General features: G+C 39.6%; 1 protein-coding gene and 1 long non-coding RNA gene across 3 annotated transcripts in view; one reads left to right on the top strand and one right to left on the bottom strand.

Moving 5' to 3' along the window:
• The window catches only part of LOC146690785 (uncharacterized), a 46,645-nt gene that overhangs the window by 956 nt on the left and 22,466 nt on the right, over positions 1–23,223 (top strand). The window contains exon 2 of the long non-coding RNA XR_014915484.1: positions 2,932–3,084. This is a non-coding gene — a long non-coding RNA (uncharacterized LOC146690785). The remainder of the gene's footprint in view (positions 1–2,931; positions 3,085–23,223) is intronic.
• mid1 (midline 1) lies at positions 1,613–21,317 on the bottom strand. Of its 2 annotated transcripts, XM_085433879.1 has the most exons (11): positions 15,318–15,654; positions 13,033–13,754; positions 11,767–11,826; positions 7,867–7,962; positions 7,314–7,421; positions 4,911–5,059; positions 4,687–4,814; positions 3,921–4,064; positions 3,210–3,371; positions 2,912–3,119; positions 1,613–2,635 (listed from the first exon to the last, which is right to left on the bottom strand). In XM_085433879.1, the coding sequence occupies exons 2-11, from the start codon at positions 13,696–13,698 to the stop codon at positions 2,287–2,289; spliced, it is 2,070 nt and encodes a 689-aa protein (XP_085290005.1). In that variant the 5' UTR covers positions 13,699–13,754; positions 15,318–15,654; the 3' UTR covers positions 1,613–2,286. The 2 variants fall into 2 exon arrangements, with proteins under 2 accessions (XP_085290005.1, XP_085290006.1); XM_085433880.1 differs by lacking the exons at positions 11,767–11,826; positions 15,318–15,654 and adding an exon at positions 21,005–21,317.

Below are 23,223 nucleotides of genomic sequence, written 5' to 3'. Positions count from 1 at the left end.
TTTATTTCTCATAGAATTTTCTGTTTTCTCATGCCCCCTGCCAGCTGATTGTTGGTCCCCCAGTGCCACCTCATTTCAAAAAATCTTGGGAACACTCCTGTTTGTGTGTTTTATTGCATTTTGTTTCTCTGGGAAAAGTGTGTGTATGCATGTACTGGTCATAACAGAACCACTTGAAAGTAACTGTTCGTGCATAGCTGGTTTTGATCGTTAAATAAATAAATAAATAAATGTTAGATGCCTAACCAGAAATTTCAGCTATCATCCAGGTTATGGTGAAGGCCCATTGTAGGTTTTACTAAACAAACACCACAAAACAAACAGATCAACGTGGCAGATGGAATTTGTGGGCGGGACAAAAAATGGCACCCAGCAACACGTTAATCTATCACAGAAAAAAATAAATAAATCCAGCAGGTGGAGCCCTGGGAAACATTTTTAATAGACAAAAATTCAGGCTCCGGGATATTTTCACTCCGTTAACTCTTCTATGTCTGCGTCCATTTATTCATGCAGAAGTAAAAGTAAAAACAATAATGTGTCTACTTGTGTTTTTATGCTACAGCGTTTCTTTACTAAAGTTGATGTATATAAGCTTAGCAGGTTTTACTATTTTTTTTTAATCAGTAGAAAAAAACTGTCCTTAAGTTAAATGTTACTATTTAACAGGAAGGAACTTTAATACCACTGTTTATTTTACAGCTAACAAATCTACTGACAAATTTCAATAATTAATTTTAATTTAACGATTTATTTTTTAATTGAGGAGGTGAAGTGACAACTGGCAATGTGTAGCATTTAGTATACTTCTGGTTGACTAGATCCTCTTCACAAATAGCTTCAAGTATTTCTTCCCACGCAAAAAATGAACACATCACAAAATCAAGCTCTGGTGACATTACATGGAGGAGGTAGTGCTCACTTATTATGGCTTTGTCTGCAGGGTGTCTCATGGGGAGGTCACAGAGAGTTCAGATCTTCTTTTTTTTTTTTCTTTCTTTTTTTGCTCTTGTACTTTGTTGAAAGGAAACGCTGCAGAATTCAAGCCACGCTACTCCAATACAAAACGAAATGTCAGAGCAAATCTTGTCAAAAATTGTGTTGTGGCTCAATGCAGGTTAAAGTCAGTCCTGCAAAGCAACGTTGACACTTTTCTTTATGATGGCTGTGTTATCTTTTCATAAAAAAAAGCATTCCAATGTTAAAATAAAACTCAAAAATAAATGATGGTGCATTGTGTTAAGTTACAATGTACTGTTACTGATGATTAAATGAGGTAGAAAAGCAGATATATTATAGGAGGCACACATTTTACAAAATTGTAAAGAATGGTGCGTTTATATACATATATACATATATGTGTGTGTGTGTGTGTGTGTGGGGGGGGGGTTATCAGTCAGTCAGAAAGAGAGAGAAAAGTCAATGCACAGATTTTTAAAAAATTAATTGTTCTTTTCTTCAAAATTTCTATAGAACTTGCAGTGAATCCTTTGTTGTCAGTTGTTTTTCAGTATGCTATTATCCTGTCCAAATCTGCTTTGGTGACAGCCCTACTGAAACACATTTGTGGATTGCATTATTCATGACACAAGGAGGATAGTCACGCAAATAATCATGCGAAGTCACTTTTATTAGATCTTGTCAGAGAAACTTAAAATGGCATAATTATGATGAAGATCCATTTTAAAACGGCTATAATGAGGAGATGAATATTCCCGAGATGCTAAACTTTACTAGAACATTTTCAGAAATAAATACATAAAAGCCCCTGAATTGACTGATTTCTTATTAGAATTAAAAAAAAGTGAAACCGTTCTTAACTATTATTCTTAGATCCTGCATTTACATGTTTTTTTTTTCTTAGAAACATTGACAAGTAATCATTTATATTATAATGACAACTTTATCAAAGTGCTACGACTTAAAAAAGTTCAAAAACACAACATTTCCAATGGCCTCTAAATCAACCTTCCACAAACATATGAGCCCCCTTAATAGATGTCATTAAAAATTCGCCATTTTCCTTAAAAGTATATTAATAAAAAAGTGTGCAATATGAATGTAAAAAAATGTGGAGCCAGCTAGTGAATTTGGAATTGTCACCAACCAAAAGAGTAATGTACATAAATGTGCAAAGCAAAGAAAACATTTATTAAATAGCTCAGATTAGTTTTGGAAATCTACACCAATGTCACTGTATCCTTTTTTCTTTTTTTCAAAGGTGCACACTGTCAAGTCCCTTTCTGGATACAAAAAAGAAAATCCAGGAAAGATGGGGCAGGTTTATCAGTTATTGTAGTCTGTTCCCTCTAAGTGATCGGGGATAGGCAGTCCACTCAGGATTGTTAGGCATCTGTTCCAAACATTGAACACAGGGCAGACTGGCTGAGCAAAGTCAATGTCAAACGTATACAAGTGCTGAGAACCAACAGCGTCATAAAAAGACAGAGATCCAGAATCATAGTCCAACAACACCCCGAGACGCCGCAAGTGGGGCGAGGGCTCGATGGGAATCTCTTTACTGTTGTGACGCACCACCCATGAGTTGTTGCAGCGAGACATTACCCAGGAGCCTGAGTTTTTGCCGACCCACTCGTGTTTCGGCGCTGACTTGTACGCAATTCCTACTGCAAACCTGCGTAACCAATGAGAGGAAATAATTACATTTCATAAATACAGGTTTAGTAGTAACATTCTAAATCTGAAACATCATTCACGCTTACATAAAAACAATACATCTACAGACTTAAGCAGAAATAAGAGCAGACATTCTAACTGTAGCAATGTAGCAAATTTCATGGAAATCTATCCAATGACTAGCGAGCCTATCTTTGTTTAGTCTTGAGTCCAGCCAACCAGGAGTCTGACACTGAACTACCTGTGAGCCATGCTACGAACTTAAATGTTTTACCATGTGCTTCCCCCAATCAGAGCCTCCCAGTAATGGCGCCCACTGTCGATGTAGACATTTCCCGTGACACCGTAGCTGCTGTGGCTGGAGAAGCGGTCCTGACTATGGCTCTTCTTGGACGATGTCTCATCCCTCTCTACTGTCAGGTTGTCATGGGACACCCTCAGCTTCCGGTGAGCAGACTTTGGTTCCAGTTTGAATGGCTGACCTTACAATTTTAAAAAAAGTATTAATTACAATTGTCAAGTATTAATAATTATTTAGTAACACAAGCATTTCTGAACAGCTGCTGACGTACTGTTTGTCTTGAGTTTCCCTGGTTCACTGCTGCGGGTTCCAGCCTGGTTTATTGCTTTCACTATGAAAATGTACTTGGTGCCACACTGGAGTCCGTGCACCGTGTAGTGATTTTGCTTGATGTTTGGTACTATCATCCAGCTATCAGCAGATTTACACAAACCTATAGACAAAGCACAAATTCACCATGAGAATTATTACTAAGTTTAAACTAAGGAGTGAGACAACACAGTATAACAACATGAACTCTTTCAATCTAAGGCTGCTATTTTTAATTCATCAAGTATAGTTGCACTGCTACTCAAGTGTGCTCGAGCGCTGAGGCAGATAAGAATAAATGCTTGATCGAGCATGTTGTGGCTAATTAGGGCGATCAATTCGAGCAGTCTGCTCTTTATTTCAACCTCGAGATAATATCCAGCTTACGATGTGCATCTGGATGTAAATCCAGTCTGACTGTTATTTTCCTTTCCCTTCTGAGATGCAGCAAAAATTACAGTGCATTTTGGAAACATCTCATTACCCACGAGAGCCAGGACAATGCTCTCCACTCCAGCAGCTAAAACACAATATTATGTTTGGATATTGTAGCATACCCCCTCGAACTATTTGAAAATCTTTCTCAGAAATCCTTTTCAAATCCCACCACTATCGTGTTTTCCACCCCAAACATTTGACTGTGGTTCCTTTAGAAAACAACATATGGACTTACTGACAACATTAGATTGGCTGGTGAAGATGGCATACTGTAGCTCGTATGATACAACAGAGAATTCATCATCTGATGTCCAGTGAACCGTGATCGTGTCATATGAAGCTGTACAGAGTTCCTCGCGGATTACTGGTGGATTTGGCGCTTCAAACACAAAACAAAAGGTAAATGTTGCCCAGAGAAAATAATGAAAGCAGTGTTGATTTCATTCTGCACACAACATCAAAATAACAAACAGAGACCAGTGATGGATAAACAGCACCAGCCCTTTGTGTGTATGCACGTGTGTGTTTGTGTGAGTGTCTGCATGTGTCCTTTATTCTGACAAGTGTAATTAATCTATATTGGAGTTCCTCCAGCTATTACAGCTACATCCCCCACGCTGAGTTAAATTCACAGTGCACAACAGGAGCCGTGCATAAACAATCAAACCTGTTTCATTCAGCAGCAAAAAAACTATTGCTGTAAATTATATGAGCTTTTTAGTTTTCTGCCACTCCTTCACAATCACATAGTTTAAATATGAACTCACCGCTGTTATGCTTGCCGAAGCCTGTAATTTTATAAATCCATAATTCACGGATAAGCTGTGGTTCATTTTAAGTGCATCTTTCAATAAAGGAAGCCGGCAAATCGTATGAAAAAGAAAGTTTTGGGGAAACTGATCAGGCGGTACTAAACAAGCAAACAGATTATAGTAATTTACATGGAGGATTCATTTCAAACAATTAAATGCTCTGTGCTTAACATGCGTGGCCCGACTCACCTGTGAGGTAATCTAAGCTTTCTAGCATTTTCTTCTCCCTTGTGAAGTCCAAAGCAAAAGTATCAAATGTGTCATTCAGGTTAATTTCTGGTAACAGGATTTGGGAGGATGCTGTTGCCATAGACACTCTGGTACAAAGAAAATATTAACATTAATATGTGGCGACAGTTTTACACACAGTTTCTATTGTTTGTTCCCGTGTCTGCCTTTCGCTGGTGTCTCACCTCTCGCAGATACTTTTAGCTGTCTGAAGAAAGCGAGCGTGGTCTGTCTCCTTGAGGGTTTGGTCAGCCTGGGTGATGAGCGAGGAGGACCTCTCAATGCACTGCTTGCAGCCGGCTATCTGCTGGGCTAGCTTCCTCAGCCTCACAGACTGGGCAGAAAATAGGATATGCAGACAGATGAATAGCTTAGTAAACTACCAACCGATGCATGACCTATGAGACGGCAACTTATCCAATGTAAAATTGGGTTTCACTTTGCCAATAAGGAAATCCTGCTGGGGAGAAAAAAACTCTGATTTTTCAGTAGTGTCATAGTCACAAGAGTCTGTCCTACAACCTGTTTTATAAGCAATACTTGCATAAGAGGGGTATTCATGAGACATCCTACACAGTATTGTCATAGAAACCAGACCCTTCTAACCCCCCCTCTGTGGCTCAATGGCTTAGTGGCTGAAAGCAACCTCACAACCTGTGTCATGAGCCATGAGGTGTGGAAGGAAAGAGGCCCCCTCCAGAGTGGACCATCACAGGAAGCAAGACTCATCTTAGTCTGACACTGAACATGGCACAGCATGCTCCCGCTTCTCTAAGGCGGACAGGGGAAAAGGAAGGGAAACCATTCAAGAGGCATAACACCTCCATATTAAAATTATGGACACCCGCTCCTGATACTGAGGACAAAACAAAGCAATAAACTCTCGTCAGTATAAGTGGCCATCAATATGTTGAAACACAGGTCCACACTGCAGAAGAGAACTGCAATTTGTTTTCTCTTTAGAATCCAAAGTCAGCTTTTCTTTTAACTATTCTATATTGTATTCTTTAACCTTAACATAGCCAAGTAAATTGTTTTTGTGCCTAAATCTTCCTAAACAGTGGCAAAAATATATTTGCTTGTTGCCCTATAATTGTTCACATTAACAGGATAGCAAGCAATTACATTTTAGTTCTTGAAGCATGTCTCTTTGCCACATATGTTTTTTGTTCTTTCCCTGAAGATTCTTCTCAGTCAGTTGCTAAAACAGCCCCACTGTTAGGCAGCTTGACTGAATACTCAATAAGATGTGAAGCAGGAAACAGTAAACATCACGGTAATGTGTGCTACGTTTTACTATTTGTATATTTTTGATAAAAGCTGCTTTTGAAAAGCCAGTGGTGATTGCTGGGGGGCAGGGGAGAGAAGCTACCCGCTGAGAACAACACATTTTCAGGGCCTGCCTTCTGTTTGCATTTACATGGCTAATAGGAACTCTGAAGGGACTTAATAGCTGACCAGTGGTGGCTACAGCACCATCCACGCTTTCTGTGTTCCTTTACTTTCACTTTCCCATAATCCTGTTTCAGTTTTCTTTATTTTTTCTCTACTTTGCAACACAGTGTGAGTTTCAATAAGCCAAACACTTCACAGACTGCTCATTTCTCCATGCATTGCAAATTTGTTAGACTGTAAAAAATTGTTGCTTGCATAGCTGATGTTTAGCTAATGTTCACTTTTTTTTGTTTGTTTTGTTTTATTGATGTCCACGGTTCCTCTTGGCAGGAAAAGTCCCTGTTACTAACAAAGAAAACACTTCTGAGAACCATTATGGTCACCAGAAACCGGAAAAAATGTCATCCTTCCTCCATGAATTATTAGAACTATACAAAAGTTTATGCTGCCTGGAAATCAAACTATGTATCAAGACCTGCTTTTATGTAGTGTAACATGTGTCCAGATGGAGCCAAATGTCACATTTAGAGAACTAACATCAGTACAGATTACAAAGCAGTATGTGTCTGCCCACATTAGCTAACACTGGCCACCAGTCAAATCAGAGGCCTACACTGTGAAAGCCTGATTTTGGCTTATCCAGGTAACTTCAGGGTTACCATGGGTTTGCTTTATGATAAAGGCAGTTCACTTTTTGCCTCTAGAGCAGGTTATATTAAAGATTAGAGATCAGCAGGCATGAAATCATTGCCTACTGACCAATCAGTTCCACTGACCAATCAGTTCTCTGGAAGATAGTATCACCATTCCTGGAAGATCCCTGGGACATCATTAATACAGTAAATCATAGTGTTTTTAATACTAAACTACTGTACAGTGCTTTTTCAATTACAATGCTTTTCCTACTGCTGATTTGTATTAGACAATACATATATGTTTAACTCTTCATATTTTTTTTATCTTCCTTTGTAGACGTTGCATTACATCACTTATGCGTCCTTCGTGCGTTACATACTCTCCCTTTGAGCAGTAGACGTGTGAAGAGTCTTTTTTTTACCCATCATCTGTGATTTGTTATTGCTGTATTCTAATAAGAACAGCAGCCTAGGGTGAAGAAGCAAGGTTATCAACATGGACGAGGTGATAAACAAACAAACAAAAGCTATCGAGATACAAAGTGTGATAAACGGTACCTTGCCCTCCTTTATCTTGGTAGCTATGATTTGTCTTCGCTGCTGTATGATATTAATCAGCAGGTCACACTCTTCCTGCAGCTTGTTTTCTTGTCGCGATGCATTTACCTAGACAAAACAGGGGTACAGGTAACATACATTAGAGCAGAGTTGCAATCAGCTGTCCTTGTTTACACACACACACATACACATATATTCATTTAAAGCACAGTCATTTTGAGATAACTGACATAATGCAGTATCTTAATCCTTTATTTGAAAGGCTTTTCAATGAATCACATGCTATTTACTTTATACATATTTATTTATTTATATCTAGACATAAATAAATTCATATTTAGCTTACACATGCTGTTAAAATACCAAATTTGCAGTCATTTAACAATAATTGTTGAGCTTGTGAGTAATGAGCACTCAGTCTTGTTGACATGATACAGTTCCACATTCGGATACAGTAATTCATCACGGTGTTAATAATTTAATGAGTTGTTGCCCACGGATTGCCGGGAAAGCTAAAACCCCCAACCTGAAAGGAACAGACAAATAACCTCACCTCCACATGTTGGCAGGTTTGGATAAGTTTGCCCATCAGACTTTCCAACTCACTGGTCCTCTTGATTAGATTGCTGAGGTTGGAATCCAAGGCTTGCTGCAAAACAAAATTGAAAGGGAACATTTCATTATACACTGCCTCCCCAATCAAACTGTAAACAGCTGAATAAATCCTGGAAGAGAGTTAGGTGAATAGGAACATAAGGACCATATCAAGTGTAATGAGCACATGAGAGGACACACAAGGTTGCCCCTGGATATGAGTGGCCAGATTTGGGCTCTGATCAGTGTGAGCTCCCCCCCCAAGTCCTAGCTTTGTGCCAAAGATCCCATCATACTGCCCACTGAGGCCATGAAGCTAAGCAGAGCATCTGCCAGTAATTTGGACAACTGAACCCAGGGTGTGCTAATCACCGAGTCAGATCAAAGGGTGATGTTTCGAACTTAAGCTCTTACTATAATCGGGCAGCATGATGATGGTGTCCTGTGACATTACAGAATGTCTAATATTATAAGCATTATTCAGAGGAAGTAAAAGATTAATGCATGATTATATTAAAATGGTTTCAATTCAAACAAAACTGTGGTCTTGCAAAACCAAAAGCAGATGGGTGGAGAAGGTTGTAACTTCAAATATGGATGACAGATTTAGACTGCAAACTAAGGATACTGCACACCCATGCTGTAGCCACTTGTCAATTATAGTGTGTTCATGATCTCTATTTTATTCCAAATTGGACCATGATTTACAAATTTCCCATTAGGGAAAAAAAGCAGTTAAAAGTACTTCTATACTAGCATCATTTAAAAAACTGACACCAGACATTAAAATAAAATAAACCTGCATTTCCAGCTAAATCAAATACAAGCAGAACAACGTATTTCAATCTATTATTAAGTCTTCAGCAATACATGTGAATGGATCTGAAATTTTACAGTCAAACAGTTACAAACTGCCTTTGAATTTCACTGTTTGTAACTATAGCACCTGGTTCCTAAAACATTGATTTAAAAGAAATTATTGTAGAGAACCATAAACACTAATCACAAAAATATAACTCTGACTAACATCCCTTTATTCAAAAGGAAAAAAAAGAACCCACAAATACTTTGAGATGAGACCAAACAAGCACAAGAAGCCTGCAAAGATTTAAAGCAAATAGATGGTGGGAGAGGCTCTGTCATGTTAGTTCAGTCTCACATTGTGATTTCATAAGGTGTGTGAGTCACTGTACTAAAATAGCAGAGCCTCTGTTTTACTGCTCTTACAAAGATAATTTATTTATATGGAAAAGAAAATGTGATGAAAGCCATTTCAGATGATCCGTTGCAGGTCCAGGTTATGGCGGCTTTGAAACCTCCTAAGTGGTGTACGAAACATAAGATATTCAGCTGATGGTGAATACAGCAAAATACAGTATGACCGTTAAAAACAACAAAGTAAAATCACCTCAGCGAAACTTTTTGCTGTACAGGCATTTTCAATTAAGCTAAAATAACTTCTCTTGCAGCGTGAATATTCTTCACATGTTTAGACAGCTCTGTCTAATGGAGGTCTCTTTCCTAAAATCATTTAAATCTGATGAGAGGAAAGAATAGTGGCTTCCTTTTGTATGGGAAAGCTTCTGGTTCCACACCTTTTCATTGGCTGGCCTCTCTTCCTTCCTCTTAGAGTCCTGAAAGGTCAACGTCAGGACTCAGACTTTTATCCTGTGTCAACATTAGAAATTTTATTCACTGTGCGACTCCTCATCCTGTGAGCAACACAGGCCGTGTTTTGCATTACTTTGCTGGAGAACACCGTAACTGTATTTGTACCATAGTGTGTGTGGTAACTCTGGTGTATACATACATGTGTATAATCTGTGCTGTATTTAAGTAAATGAATCAAAAATAGATGCAATTGTAATAAGTTATCAACTTATACATTTATTAATTACTTTTTGATGAGCTTGTAAGTAGAATCCATTTTTTGCTTTTCATTGTTCATTTTAGTCCTGCCTTGGAAGATTTCCAGAAAAAGCAGGTCAGCTGCCTCTACATCTTAACAGGCTCCATTCATGTGGCAATATGAAATCTTGAATGCTGTTTTTGATTGTTCTTGTTTTAGTTTTAAACCACCTCTTCTCTGCCAAATGTCAAATCAATGCGTACTGCTCCAAGCAACCGAGCCTGCTATGCCTGCGACCAGCCAACCACACCAAAGTGAGTGACCACGCTGGCGAACAAGAATGCCTCTCAGGGCTGGATATTGCTAAAAATTCAACAATGGTTTCCTTCTAAAATGAGAAACAGGCTTTGACACTAAACAGAATAAAGCTTCTTCACCAGCTGTGAAAGTGCTTTCTAAATCAAAATGCAATGGACTTGAACTAGTTTTACTGAAGACATCAAATGTAGTAAGTTAGTAATTAATACAATCATATTTATGTTTGAACAGGTTAACTAGTAGTCTTTATTCTATAACCTTTCAAAAAGAACTTTTCCAACACTGATTGTAATGATGCAGATTTTTTTTCCTCACAAAAAATACCACATTAAATATCAGTTGGTTTGATTTTTATAGAACTTTAAAAGTACCCACATACTGTGTGCAACCGAGCTGTTCTAGTATAAGTTCTCTGATGACAATGTTTGGAAATTTATATCACGAGAACATGCGAGGCGTACGTCAAAGTCAAGAGGTGAAACTAATACCTGCGGAATACATGAGTGCAATCTCTTTTTAATTAGGCGCGCACAAGGTCATAACAGTGAAATGAAGAAAATGTAACTTATCCATTTCCTACTATCACTGAAAATAAATATTTCAGCGCTGTGGTTGAGTATCCCACCGTCACCTCGTTATAGAGTAGTCCTGGGTCTTAATTTCATTTCCTCCTCTTGTTTTCCACGTGTTTACATGGGTTTCTTCCCACGGTTTTAATCTAGCTGGTTTGATCAGCTCAAGCTTTACAACGTCTGCATGACTGTTTCGTATGTTTACATATAAGCTCTGTGATTATCTGGCAAAAAAGGGGGTTTTCCTTAATGCTTCTGCCTTTCCTATGACTTTAATAGGAATGCAGCGATATAAGAAAATATAACATGGATATATAAGATTTATAATTATTTAACTGGGATCATGTCACATAATTAAGGCTGAAACACAGACACGCACACAAAGACGCACATGTGTGCCTTTACAAGTCACAGTATCCCTTTGTCTGGGAATTTGCGAGAAATGTGAGGCACTGTGGCTATAAACATGTGCTTGAAAAAAGCCAACAACTATCAACAAGCAAAGCTGCATGCCACCTGGGTCCTGTCCTATGCCATGAGAAAAAAACTATTTCTCTCTTTGTTGAAAATTGTCATTTCCTCTTTCACTTGGGCTAACAATGCAACTAACAGTGCATGTGCATCAAGGGGGGAAAAAAAGAGTAAACACATGAAATAGTAAAATATGAGATACGGCGATAGGATACCGAAAAAGGTAATTGGTTAATGTTTTTCAAGAGAGAAAATAGACCTTTGCTTATAACAGTCTGCAAGAGGATGAAAATGATTCGGTTCGCCTTAATTCACCCACAATCCTAATGTCTGCAAACATCTGCAGGATTTTATTCTCATTAAAAGGGAAGTAACAATGTCACAGCACACATTAACTACTTCGTGAAATAATTAAAACACACCAGGCTCACAATGCTGAGTGCTTTAACTCTAGCATTAATAACCATCCAGGCCATATTGCCATGCCTCATTACTTCATGTTATGCAGACCAGCTGCAACTAGCGTTTCACTTTCATTTCACTGGTCTTGATTTGGTAATCGATCCCTTCAAAAGTTACATTCAGGTCCAGGCAGATCTACGCAGTAAATCTGCCCCGAATGTGTAATTAAAGAAATGATGCTGATCACCTGCTCTGCCTCCTGGAACGAATGATCACGCCCCACACAGAGAAAGCGGCCGGGAGATTTCTGCACAATGACAGCACGATCAAACAAAGGAGAGAGGTTAAGGCTGGTCCTATCTTCCCAATATGTTGCAAAAAGATTGTTTATATCCCACTTCCACTGTGACCAAGCATTGTGAAAGAAAGGAATGGGGACAAAAAAGGCTTTCAGTGCTGCGTGTGATACATAAAACTATCCTTTTGTGAGTCATGCATTAAGGGAGTGTTTTGTGAAAAGAATAAGGGTGCTCTTTTTTTGTTATGCAGCCTATGCCATGCAGACAAACTTTAAGGTGAACTTTAACTGAACTGAAAAGCTTTTTGCAGCCGAGTTTAAGACTTTCCCAAATTAAAACAGTAAATGTTTGATGTTCCCTTGTGTATGGTAACTTTCTTTTTTGTGTTAAAGTTCCATGGAACAACTGGCTTATAGTGGACGATAAAATCATCCTGTTGAGTTTGCGAGTTACTTTATACACCTACCTAAGCTAGTTTTTTTATGATAGAAGCTTATTTGTGAAGAAAAGCCAAACCGCCCTTTTATACTCCAGCAAACAGCATCTTCTTATGTCTTATTCATGTCGGCCCATCTACTGACAATGAGCAGTACTACCTAAAAGTGTGAAAGCAGTCTCTGACTGGCCAAGTGGGAAACAGCTTCAAAGTAAACACATTATCGCTAAGCGTAATTTAGAGAGGAAGTCATTTCGTACAATTATTTATTTCACAATGCCGAATAAAGGAGCTTTTGTAGTGTTTGCTAATTCGCTACAGAAAAACTCAACTCTAAACTTGCTTCAGAAAAACACCCTTCTATCTCTCTTACTAGAACTGTGAAGTATTATTGCACTTATTCTTGTAAATCATCTGTATTTTTCGAGTAGCAAATCCGTCATGGAGTACTTTCTTGTTGACTGTCTGTTTCAGATAAACGACTTAAAAAATAAATCGATGAGATTTAGTTTCACATTCCTGTAATCAATACTCTTAATTTATCTCTGTGTGTTTGTGCGTTGCCAAAATCGAGCTGTGCAAAAAGCCCACTTAAGTTTATCATAATGTGGAAATTCAATATTTTCATTATCAGCTTGCCAACCTGTCATGCTGAGAAGCTGAAAGAGGTTTTTGAAAAATTCAGAAACCGTCTCTCAATTATGTGCTGGTAACATTAGTGAAAAATCTGTTCTCACTGTGTCCTAAATCCCTGAGCTTCTCTAAAATTATTTCTTACCTTGAGTTTGTCATATCGGTCACTGAGGGCTGCGACTTGGTGGTCTCGGTGTCGGCCAACTAGCTTACACAATGCGCAGATCAGCTGCTCGTCCGTCACACAGTACATGTTGACCTTCTCGTCCTCGTGCTCCAGACACATAAGCCCTCGTAGATGTGAGTCAAGCAAGGGCTCGATTAGACGGTGTCCCGTGAAAGGCTTTTTATTTGGATGGGTGGCCTTGAGACACTCCTCGCAGTATGACACCTCGCAGGTGACGCAAGTCTTCACGGCATCCTGTGGAGGGTCCTGTTCGCAGAACTGACACTGGACCCGGTTGCAGGGGGACGTCATGGCTGTGCTGTCAGGGACGGCTCGCTCACGCCGAGTCTCGTTAGGAGAGTTGGGTCCACTTAAAGAAGCTTTCTGGTAGCGGTCGATGATATTCTGCAGAGTGACGTTGCGTTTGAGTCCCTCTAAGCCCCTCTGATTGAGGGTGATGACATAGCGACAGGTGGGGCACTGAAAGGCGCTGATGGACTGAATTGGCTCGCTGGGGGTGCAGTGGGAGACCAGGATTCGGTGGGCGCAATTGAAACAAAGACTGTGAGCGCAGGGTAACAGCAGTGGGTCCTCGAAAAGCTCCAGACAGATTGGGCAGGTCAACTCAGACTCCAGCGTTTCCATTTTCAAGCAAAACAAAGCGGGATGTTCAGCGAAATCCAGGGAAGCTGATCAGCTATCTGTAAAGATGACACAAAAATAAATCAGGAAATGCTAGCAGCAGCGACAAAGGTTAAAAAAATGATAGACTGTTGCTTATTAGTTTCTATCAAGTTATTTTTCTGAGATTAACTGATGGAGAAACAATAGTTAGCTGGAGTCCTAATGTCCACAATCAAATCCAACATATTCTTTGGAAGGAACAATAAAAAACACATTACGCATACCCGATCTAATTACCAGTATTTATGATAATAAAAACAAAGTTATTCATCTCTACTTGAGTTTCAGCATGCACCAGAAATCGACTGAACGTAAAAAACATTAATATTTTATTACATAAATATTTGTAAGAGATATCTGATTATGGAAATGAAGAATACTGGAAAAATAAAACAAGCAAGCAGGAGAATTCTCGGGCAAAAACACGTGTTTGCACATAATACATAAACATGTATCAGCTTTCAGTTTGGTCTGTGTGGCTCAACTGAGAACTTAAAGAATGCAGCAGCAGCTCCTTTTAATTTGGCACAGGAATAGTCTAGCCTGTCTATACTGTAGCCCGTAGGCCAGCAGGCCAGTGAGGACTGACAACTCAGCCAAGCAGAAGTGTATTGGCCTGCTTGCTGATGGCTGGGGCTACACACCATCACAGACACTAAGCCTTTGTTCCCGGCCAGTCAGACACCCCAGCTGCGAGTGGACACACTGTGCTCACAGCGTCTTTCTATGTGAACTCTCTACCTCCACTCATTATGTGTGAAGAAGGCAAAAGCTCATTATCAGGACAGTCGGGCACAAGTAGCCTTTTGAAGTTATGAGGATACAGCAATTACCTATGAGCTACAAACCTGGGTTTGTTCTTTCTATTCTATTCAAATCCTCGCAGACATTCAGCGATCCCACTGTACTGCACAAGAAAAGAAGCAATTGTTGTGTCTCTTGTGACTCTGATGCATCTGCGGGCCTTTGTTTCAGTGCTATTTTGTTCTTTAAAGGCAAAGCAGCAAATGTAGGTGCCTAGAAATTGAGAATCAAGGGATACCGCTCCATTGTCCAAACCCCTCTGGTGTGAACAAAATATGCTTTCAGGAACAAATGTTATTTAATAACAATACTATATTATGTTAACTTTACAGATGATATGAAGTCATTGTTGCATTGTACTAAAGCAAATAAACCTCTACAGGGTAACAACATGATAGTAAAACATGGTAAAAAAACAACAACTTCTTGTTCAAAATTTCATCCACTTGTTAGATTTTCCGCAGCAAGAGAAAAGACAAAATCACACATTATATTTTTTTTAGCAAAGCAACTGGATAAACATAATGCTTTTGCGAGTTGTTATTTTCAATAGGATGCCCTAAATACAAACTAAATAAAGGGCTTTGTGTGACAAACACAAAGCAAAAAGACACTTATCCTCTGATGTCATCGCTTATGGTATAAAATATCCACACATTATAAAAAGCTTGTAAAACAACACTGTGGCAAAGAGCCCTTGCAAAGTGCGTTACAGCCCCAAGTACATTACGCACTCCTGAAAGTGCTCCCATTCATACACAGTTTACTTTACCCACCGATGGATTTCGCCCCACTTTGTACTGCCGAGACATTTTTGCTGAAGGAGAACTTCTGACTCGAATCATGAAAATATCTTTATACCACAAAATGCACCAGTCATTAACTCCAGCATGCTTGTAGAGATATGCATCCAGATGGCACAAGTTTTCAGAGCCCCATAAGTCCTGCAGCAGAGCTGTCATTAAGCAAGTGATTGAGCAAGAGGTAGCAAGCACAACAGGAAAAGTTGCCCGACAATTCCAGGAAAGCCAGCTCCACCTACAGCTGGAGCTCAGGCCAGTACTGGAAGAAGAGAGAGAGAGAGAGAGAGAGAGCAGGCAACAGCGAGAGAGAGAGAGAGGGAGAAAGAGAGAGTGCGCGTGTAAGAGAGCGAGAGTCAAAATCAGCAAATAAGCAGAGGCACAGTATCATGTAGAGCCCTAGCTCACATCCTCACAGGCAGGTCAGTGTCCCCTCAGCCCTGCCCATTCAGAAATTCAAAGCGTTCGGATCAGTTTCAGGTTCCCTTGTGTGACTGTACCTCTGCTTCAAGCAGCACAATGCTGAGGTACTTGGCAATTCCACCGGAGACTCAAAAAGAAAGGCTGAAGACACAAACACAGATGAGAAGGAGCCCGGGAGGCAGCGGGACTCATCTGTGATGTGGGACAGAGGTTTGGGATTCCCGCAGCATCCAGTCAAGAAAATTATGTGGAATCGCTGGTTCACCATCTATCGGAGTCTGTTATCCCTCCTCTCTGAGGCCATTGTTATTTAATATGCAACAAATCTGATGCAATGGATTTTTACAGGCTGCAAAATAACTGTAAAGTTGCTCAGCAAAAAAAATGCTGAGGCACGAAGAATCTGCCATACAATTACAAATAAAGACTGGCACTTTCTAACATTATGTGCTACATTCCAGTCTGTACCAGCTGGCCCTCATGTGGGAATCACTGAGGTACCATCTGCTTACCATGTGCCTCTATTTCCAGACACACCCCTGCTGCGCTCCATTTGAATTCTTCTGTCAATCAAAAGAGTCCCCAGGGTGACTTTTCTCTCTGAGAGACAGGTACACTATAACTATTAAAGGCATGCTACAGTTCGTACAAAGGACTGGGTAGAAGGTACATTGCTTGCGAGATACATATTGGAATGTCACTGGTATTGCCAGGGAATTTGGTGTCTATCATAAGATCGCACAGAGAATTGATCAGTTTGAATAAACAGCGCTTAGGGAAACCAGGAGAAAAATGCACATTGATGACTGAAAAGATTCAAAGTTAAGTTTAAAAATAACCTCTTTTTTTTTTTGCTCTTTACCAAAGTATTCACAAGTGTAAGGCAAAATTCTGACTTCTGTTCCCATTTAATGAGAAAAAGGGGAACAGTCAAATTCTGGTACTTACTGTCTGTCTATGGGGCATTGTAACATTGCCTACATAAAATTTCATTACCTTTTGGGATTTTTGTATTAGGTTATATCACATATCCACACCAATTGGAACATGCATTAATAATGACAGACATTGTATTGATATAATATTGCTATGGGAGTATTCTGGTGTTATGAAGTTACATACTTTGAGACCATAAAGCATTAAATATGAAAACAAATGAGATCCAAAGTTCAGTTCTCTCAACAATAATGGTTAAATAAGATGAGACCTTAAATTTGGAGAGTAATACGACCATACAACCAGAATACTACATAAAACCTTGTACAAAAACATCTGACTCTATACATCACTTTAACAGCTACGTTTGGCAAACTGATTGCTTTTGGATAAGTGCAGCATTTTCAGCTGACAGTTTCTCTTCATACTCTATACTGAGGAAGATGCTTAGGGTATGGTATCCAAAGAATCACAGGTATGGGAAATAAGAAATTAAATGTGTGATTGTCTTTAAACTGAAGTATTAACTGAACATGTGTAATTTTATTTGATTAGGAAGTCGCCTAATGGGTCACTGAGAGATGAAACAATTACAAAGTCTCAGATATGAAGACAATTTCCTGTTCAAGTACTGCCTAATCCCTTTGGTTATGGTCTTTTATCGCCCTTAATGATAGCTCTGAACCCTGTATTCGGAGTCTGAAAGAGTGTGATTGCTCTTTGTCTTCCTTCCTGGGGCACACACCTAACATATTTATCTATAATCCTGTCTTCACAGCGTAGCTGTGACCAATGTGTGGCCTGTTGCTGCTCCCTGAAGCAGCCAGCTCAGCAGCGGCCCACTCTGGCCTAATATGATTTACAGCTGCAGCAGCACAAATCAGCTGATTAGACTGACAAATCTACCTGATGTGCAGCTGCACACATTACTGAGATTAGCTTAATGGGAACTGGCCCTGACCAAGGGCTACAAATGCTGTTATTTAAATGATTACGGAGGACAAGTTAATTACAAATCTAAATATTTCGGCAACTGAATTCAAAACGCATCTGTCAAGCACAACTGCACGGAGAAGAATAACAGCGTTATAAGTTTTGGTGTTGTGGCTGTGCAAACAAAGCTTTAGCTGGAAACCAGGTCCAATTAATGTTAGCAATGGCATTCTCACAGCGTAAGAAATGGAAACGGAGGTGTAGAGGTCAGCTGAAATATGTTCATTCTTCCTGCCTGTCACTTCTCTGCATGTTTACTGACACAGGTCATCCCGGTCAACATCAGAAGTTGCACCAAACTCTCATTTCCTCTCGGCGGCTTGGCAGGTGGCATCAGCGGGGAAACACTGTATCCTTTCCACCACCACAGGAACTTTAGAAAATGTGACTTTCCAAGTATGCAGCTGTGGTTTTGTGACTCAAACGTCCACACAGAATAAATGTCTCATTCACTTCGGATCTATCTCAATCTGCACGTTTTTGCTGAAATCATAAATAATGTTTAGACCTGCTCTTGTTTACCGTCTGTCCCCTGTGCAAGGACAACCAGTTTGCAGACGTCATTCAACAAGAATGAGTCTAACTGTTGTGGAAAACATTCAAAGAGCGACATCGTGTGGCTGATTTGTGAACTACAGCAAGCACAGTGTCCGGTCTGACGTTGAAATTAAATGGTGACCTATAAATTCCCACCAAAATAAAAAATAACTGCAATCTTAAGAAACGTGTAAAAATTTAATAGTCAGTTAATACTTCTGTTCCCAAAGCGTCCACCACTTGCAGCTCCTTCTCCTAAACTCTAATTATTATACATTATAAAAAGACCTCGTGAGTTACCATGGTGACAGCTTGATATCTATTTGTCACACTAGTGATCAGAAGCAGTGCTCTGGTGGGAAGATGTCTAACATTCCTCCTCAAGTGAATGAGATAAGTTACTTATTAACAGGGGCAACCACAGACTCAAATGCGATAACTCAGCTTCACTCTTCATTAGCTCTGCTCTGTTTTTATGTATGCAGGGCTGATGCAAATGGGCTCACGCATGCACGCACAAACACGCACACACACTATATAAATATATATAGAGATAGATTTTGCAGAGGGAAAATGTCTGTATCCTTTATCTTATCAGCTCCGTAAATGGTATTTTGTAGGTCACGAGGCCACAAGATTGTGGTTGGAAGAGTGGCTTTATCTTCCTCAGTGCTGCAGTGGATCTCTAAGTCTGAGCAAGGGTTGGAAAAAAAAAGGGAAGTGGGAGGAGAGAGAGAGAGAGAGGGAGGGAGAAAAGAAAATAAGGCTAAAAGATATATTCTTTCAGGCAGAGGCCATGTAAAAGTGTGTGTTTTAGGAAATGCTACACTGAATTGCTGCTTTAACACTGGAAATCGACTTTGTCTGCTCCCACTCTCTTTGACGCTTTTTAATTACAAAATCCCTGTTGGCCCTCCAAGTTAGTCATCTTATTCCACAAGTTCTACCCACACTTCATAACATGAAGGAATCTGTGAGCACCACAAGGCCAAACCACCTCAGCTCTTGCACAGATCCTTGCCTACAGGCTTAGAAACATATGACTCATTGTTTTGGTAGAAAAATACAGAGGCACAGAAACACAGTGAACAGAGCTAAGAATGACCCTCTGACTTACCTGCCACATGATTACAGCAATAAACAAGCAGATAGTTAGGCTCTACCAAGTTGATCCACTGCAGCGGTCTGAACTTTAAGCAAAGTCACTCGCCCCCTGAATCTCTGTGAGTTTCTGACACTAACTCTTTCCTTCTAGCCTACTGAAAAAACAGCAGGAAGATCAAAACTTACCACCCTTTTCTCTTCCCTCACTGAGAACTGCACCTATCCCATCTACAAGTAGTGGGCTGCAAATTGTTGAGATAGCCAATCATAAGAAAGGGGCAGGCCTTTCACTGGTTTGGTCTGTCTCTCGGAACTGTTAGAGCATAGGGTGTTACCATAACTCCGGAAAGAGGTTTGCTGTCATCCTCCAATGGATTTTTCCCCCCAAATAGCTGAGCTGCATGCCACAAAAACAACATGCACTGCATTAATAAACAGATTCATTTCAGATTCATTGCATGTTTCGTACGATGAGATTTGCATATAATATAAACCAAAATTTGCAATGCTTTATAGTTAACCCTGCTAAAATTAGTCTAGAATAATGCAGCTTCACGCCTAAGTCACGGTTCAATGGAGCCAAATGGAATAGTGCCTCATGAAACACAGTAATCAATTATTAATCAACTGTTCAGAAAGTACAAGAGCGACACTTTGCAAATGCTATCATGGCTAAGCAGAGGTATATTAATAGACTGTCAGTCATTTATGCCATATAACTATTAAGAATTGCTATCTTCATTATCTCAATGCTGATGAATAACATTGCTCAAGGTAGGAAGGTTACTTTATGTTAGCTTGGAAAACGCTCAGAAGAAAGCTTATTTCTTAAAGCAATAACACCTTTTTTTTCTTTCTTCCTTTTTTTTCTTGTGAACACATTCACTGAAATGGAAACACACAGGAATGTAATGTGGCTGCGACAGCTGACTTAGATATTGTTGAAAGTTTTCTCAGATTGTTGGCATCTGTTCACCAGTCTCACAGAAACGCTTCCAACGCAAACATGTGCTGGCTGACAGGATTGGCATCCAAATAGTGAGACTGATAACATCAAGTTTGATCCGTTTATTAGCACTGAATTCGAGCTTACTTTTGAGGCAGGGCATTACCTGCAACAACCTTGTCAACAACATAAGGTCAGAGTGGTTTTTGTTCTTCTTTTTTTAAATGGCATCCATATAAAGCAGACGTTTATGTTGTGGGGTTAAACCACAATATATAAGGCATGGCTTGGTTTGGATTAACTTTAAGCCAAAAGGAGGAGGAGCAGTGAGATCTTATTTTTCAGTATAAAAAAGGATCAAAAGAAATGTAGGGGAATGACAAAAACACTTAGATTCTTATATATGTTAACTCAAATAATGAGTTGAAATGCATCATAACTGCAGCTGCAGTTAGGTCAGCACCATGTGCAGTGTGGAAGCATGCAATAAAGTGCAAAAATATTTAACTGAGCACCACAGAAAAATTCACTGGGCCATAAAATCACCATTGATGTTTGTTTACATTTTTATATCTACATTTCAAACATGCAGACAAAAAAAATATGCAGAATACCGTATTTAATTTAGCACACTAAAACTCCCTCAAAGCCAAACTCCAAAGTCTAAAAGAAACCTAAACAGCTTTTAAAGTGTCATCCACTGGAAATACAGATCACGCCTTACCTCGCTGTCTGTTACTCAGTCAAGCACACAGTTCACAGCCAGGGTGACAGATGAATACAGAAATAAAGCCCAGGAAGGGATTTTTCTCAAAACACCGGCTTTCCTCAGAAGCCTCCCTTCAGCTCCCACTTTCTGTCTGGGTTCTGCTGCTTCATCTGTCTCACTGCTATCTCTGAAATTCTCTTCACACAGCCTCTTTTTCTCTAATCCTCTATAAAAGAAGCCGAAACTGCTCCAAATGGTTCAACCAGGCGCCGACTTCTCAGGCTTTTCCCTCTTTGTATTATTTTGTTGGCTGGGATCATTAACTTAGTCCCATGAGAACACAAGGAGGTAAATAAGCCCCCTCCTTCCTGTGGGAGGCTGTCAATCACAAATGATGATGAGGCAGTGAAGGGGGTGCTTTTAGCCAACAGGGAAGAACTCCTGATTGGTCACCAGGGAACAGAGGTGCTCTGCATGACAAATGAGAGCTCTGGGATAGATTGAATTGTGAAGATGCTCAGCGAAGTTTACATGCTCTTTTATAATAGACCTTTTGCGTCTTATTCATTCACCTGTCAAAAGAATGTAAAGCCATGGTAATGAATAATCAAAGAGGGCAGCAAATGTCTATTTAATGCAGCTGAATTCAGGAAAATGTAATTTATGTTGTAAACGGCTAACTACTGTCAACACAAATAATCCCAGGATCTTTAAATGACTCTTTGGTACAGTCTGGACACTCAGCGGGGGGACTGCGAGGCAAGTATAAAGCTTCCGTTGCCATGACAGTGTGGCAAGAGCAACGGTGCATCTTGGCGCTCCAGCCAAATGCCACTCTAATCTTTTCACTGGCAAACCTTCAGCTCTCTCTTCACAGCTTGTTTGTTTCTCAGTCAAGCCTACTGCTGTCTGTCACTGTCCAGTTCCTTCCAGCAACCCATGCCAATCTAAAGTCTGCAACGTTTTGTAAGGAGCAAAAATGTGTAAAGACGCTGTTAGCGAGACAACAATACCTGAGAGAGGTCGCTCTCCTCCCGGTGACCATGACTAAATTGAGAAACAAAAGGCAAATTAAGCGGGTGACTCCTATGGCCATGTAACTAACATACTAATGGATGTGAAACTTCACAGGACAAATCAATTTAATACATAAAAAACTACCAAGCGGCATATAAAGATGAAGCTAATATGACTGTCACAAAAACCTAGTGGCATTTTAAGGCCGGCTCCCAAACCAAAGAGCAGAAATAAACACATTTATGGCATCATTTTTAAATAATTCACTTTATGGCTTAAAATTAATGGCAGGGCTGTTCTGGGTGGTACAGCGAGCTAGTACCAATAAGGCTGCTAGCTTGCTGTTAAGCTTTACCTGCGCTAATGTGAGTCACTGAACTTCTTCTTGACTTCTTGTTGCAGTTGGACAAATAATTTGTCCAGTTGGTGATTACAATTAAAATATTTTATTTGTATGTGACTGTGCGACCAGAAAGTCTGTAAAAGGACCTTGCTAAACAAGCTAGCTATTATTTCCTGAGAATTTAGCACTCTTTTAACACTCCTTCCTTACATTCTCTTCTTTCTGGGAGCAGAAAACAATAATAATGCTAAAGTTAAGTCTGGGTGCAAAACACAGCAAAGGTATTCCTCATATCAGTCCTTAGATGCACACGACCTTTTCAATAATTTCCAACAGCAAGAAAATCAGCAGGAAAGTGCTATTGCTCTGAGTACTATATATATATCCACAAATTGTCTGCAGAATAATTAGTTCACTGCTTGCTCTCATATTGAGAATCTTATTAGGGCAGTAAAAGGCAATAAAACTCAGGACATTAGAGTCATCCTGACATTTGCGGCCAGTGCTTTTTAAAGATGAAAATGACTTGCTACTTCAGGGTCAGTCTAAAGTCACGCCCTATTCTGAACTGTAATAAACGCGAAGTGGAAAAATGTCTGTTTCTGTTTTACTCATCCCATAAATATAAAACTTGTCTGGGCTGTGGTTTTAACAACTGTCCCCACCTCACCCACTGGAAACCCAATCTGATCCTTGTTAACACACAAATTCTCAGGGGCTTTCAAGTCCAGCAAATTGATCCATATTTATTTTGGTATCTTCTTGTTACTTAGTAGCTCTGCTTTCCACTAAAAGCAGATATAATAAACTGTATAAATCCAAATATTTACCACGGATTATGTCATAATGCATCAACATGACTGAAATATAAACT

This window comes from Copadichromis virginalis, linkage group LG16 (genome assembly GCF_057382275.1).
Source record: "Copadichromis virginalis isolate Kocher_CV1m ecotype Utaka linkage group LG16, C_Virginalis_male_GT1.1, whole genome shotgun sequence".
Lineage (NCBI taxonomy): Eukaryota > Metazoa > Chordata > Actinopteri > Cichliformes > Cichlidae > Copadichromis > Copadichromis virginalis.
Note: the sequence above shows the minus strand (reverse complement) of the source record. Positions and strands in the feature narration are given on the sequence as shown.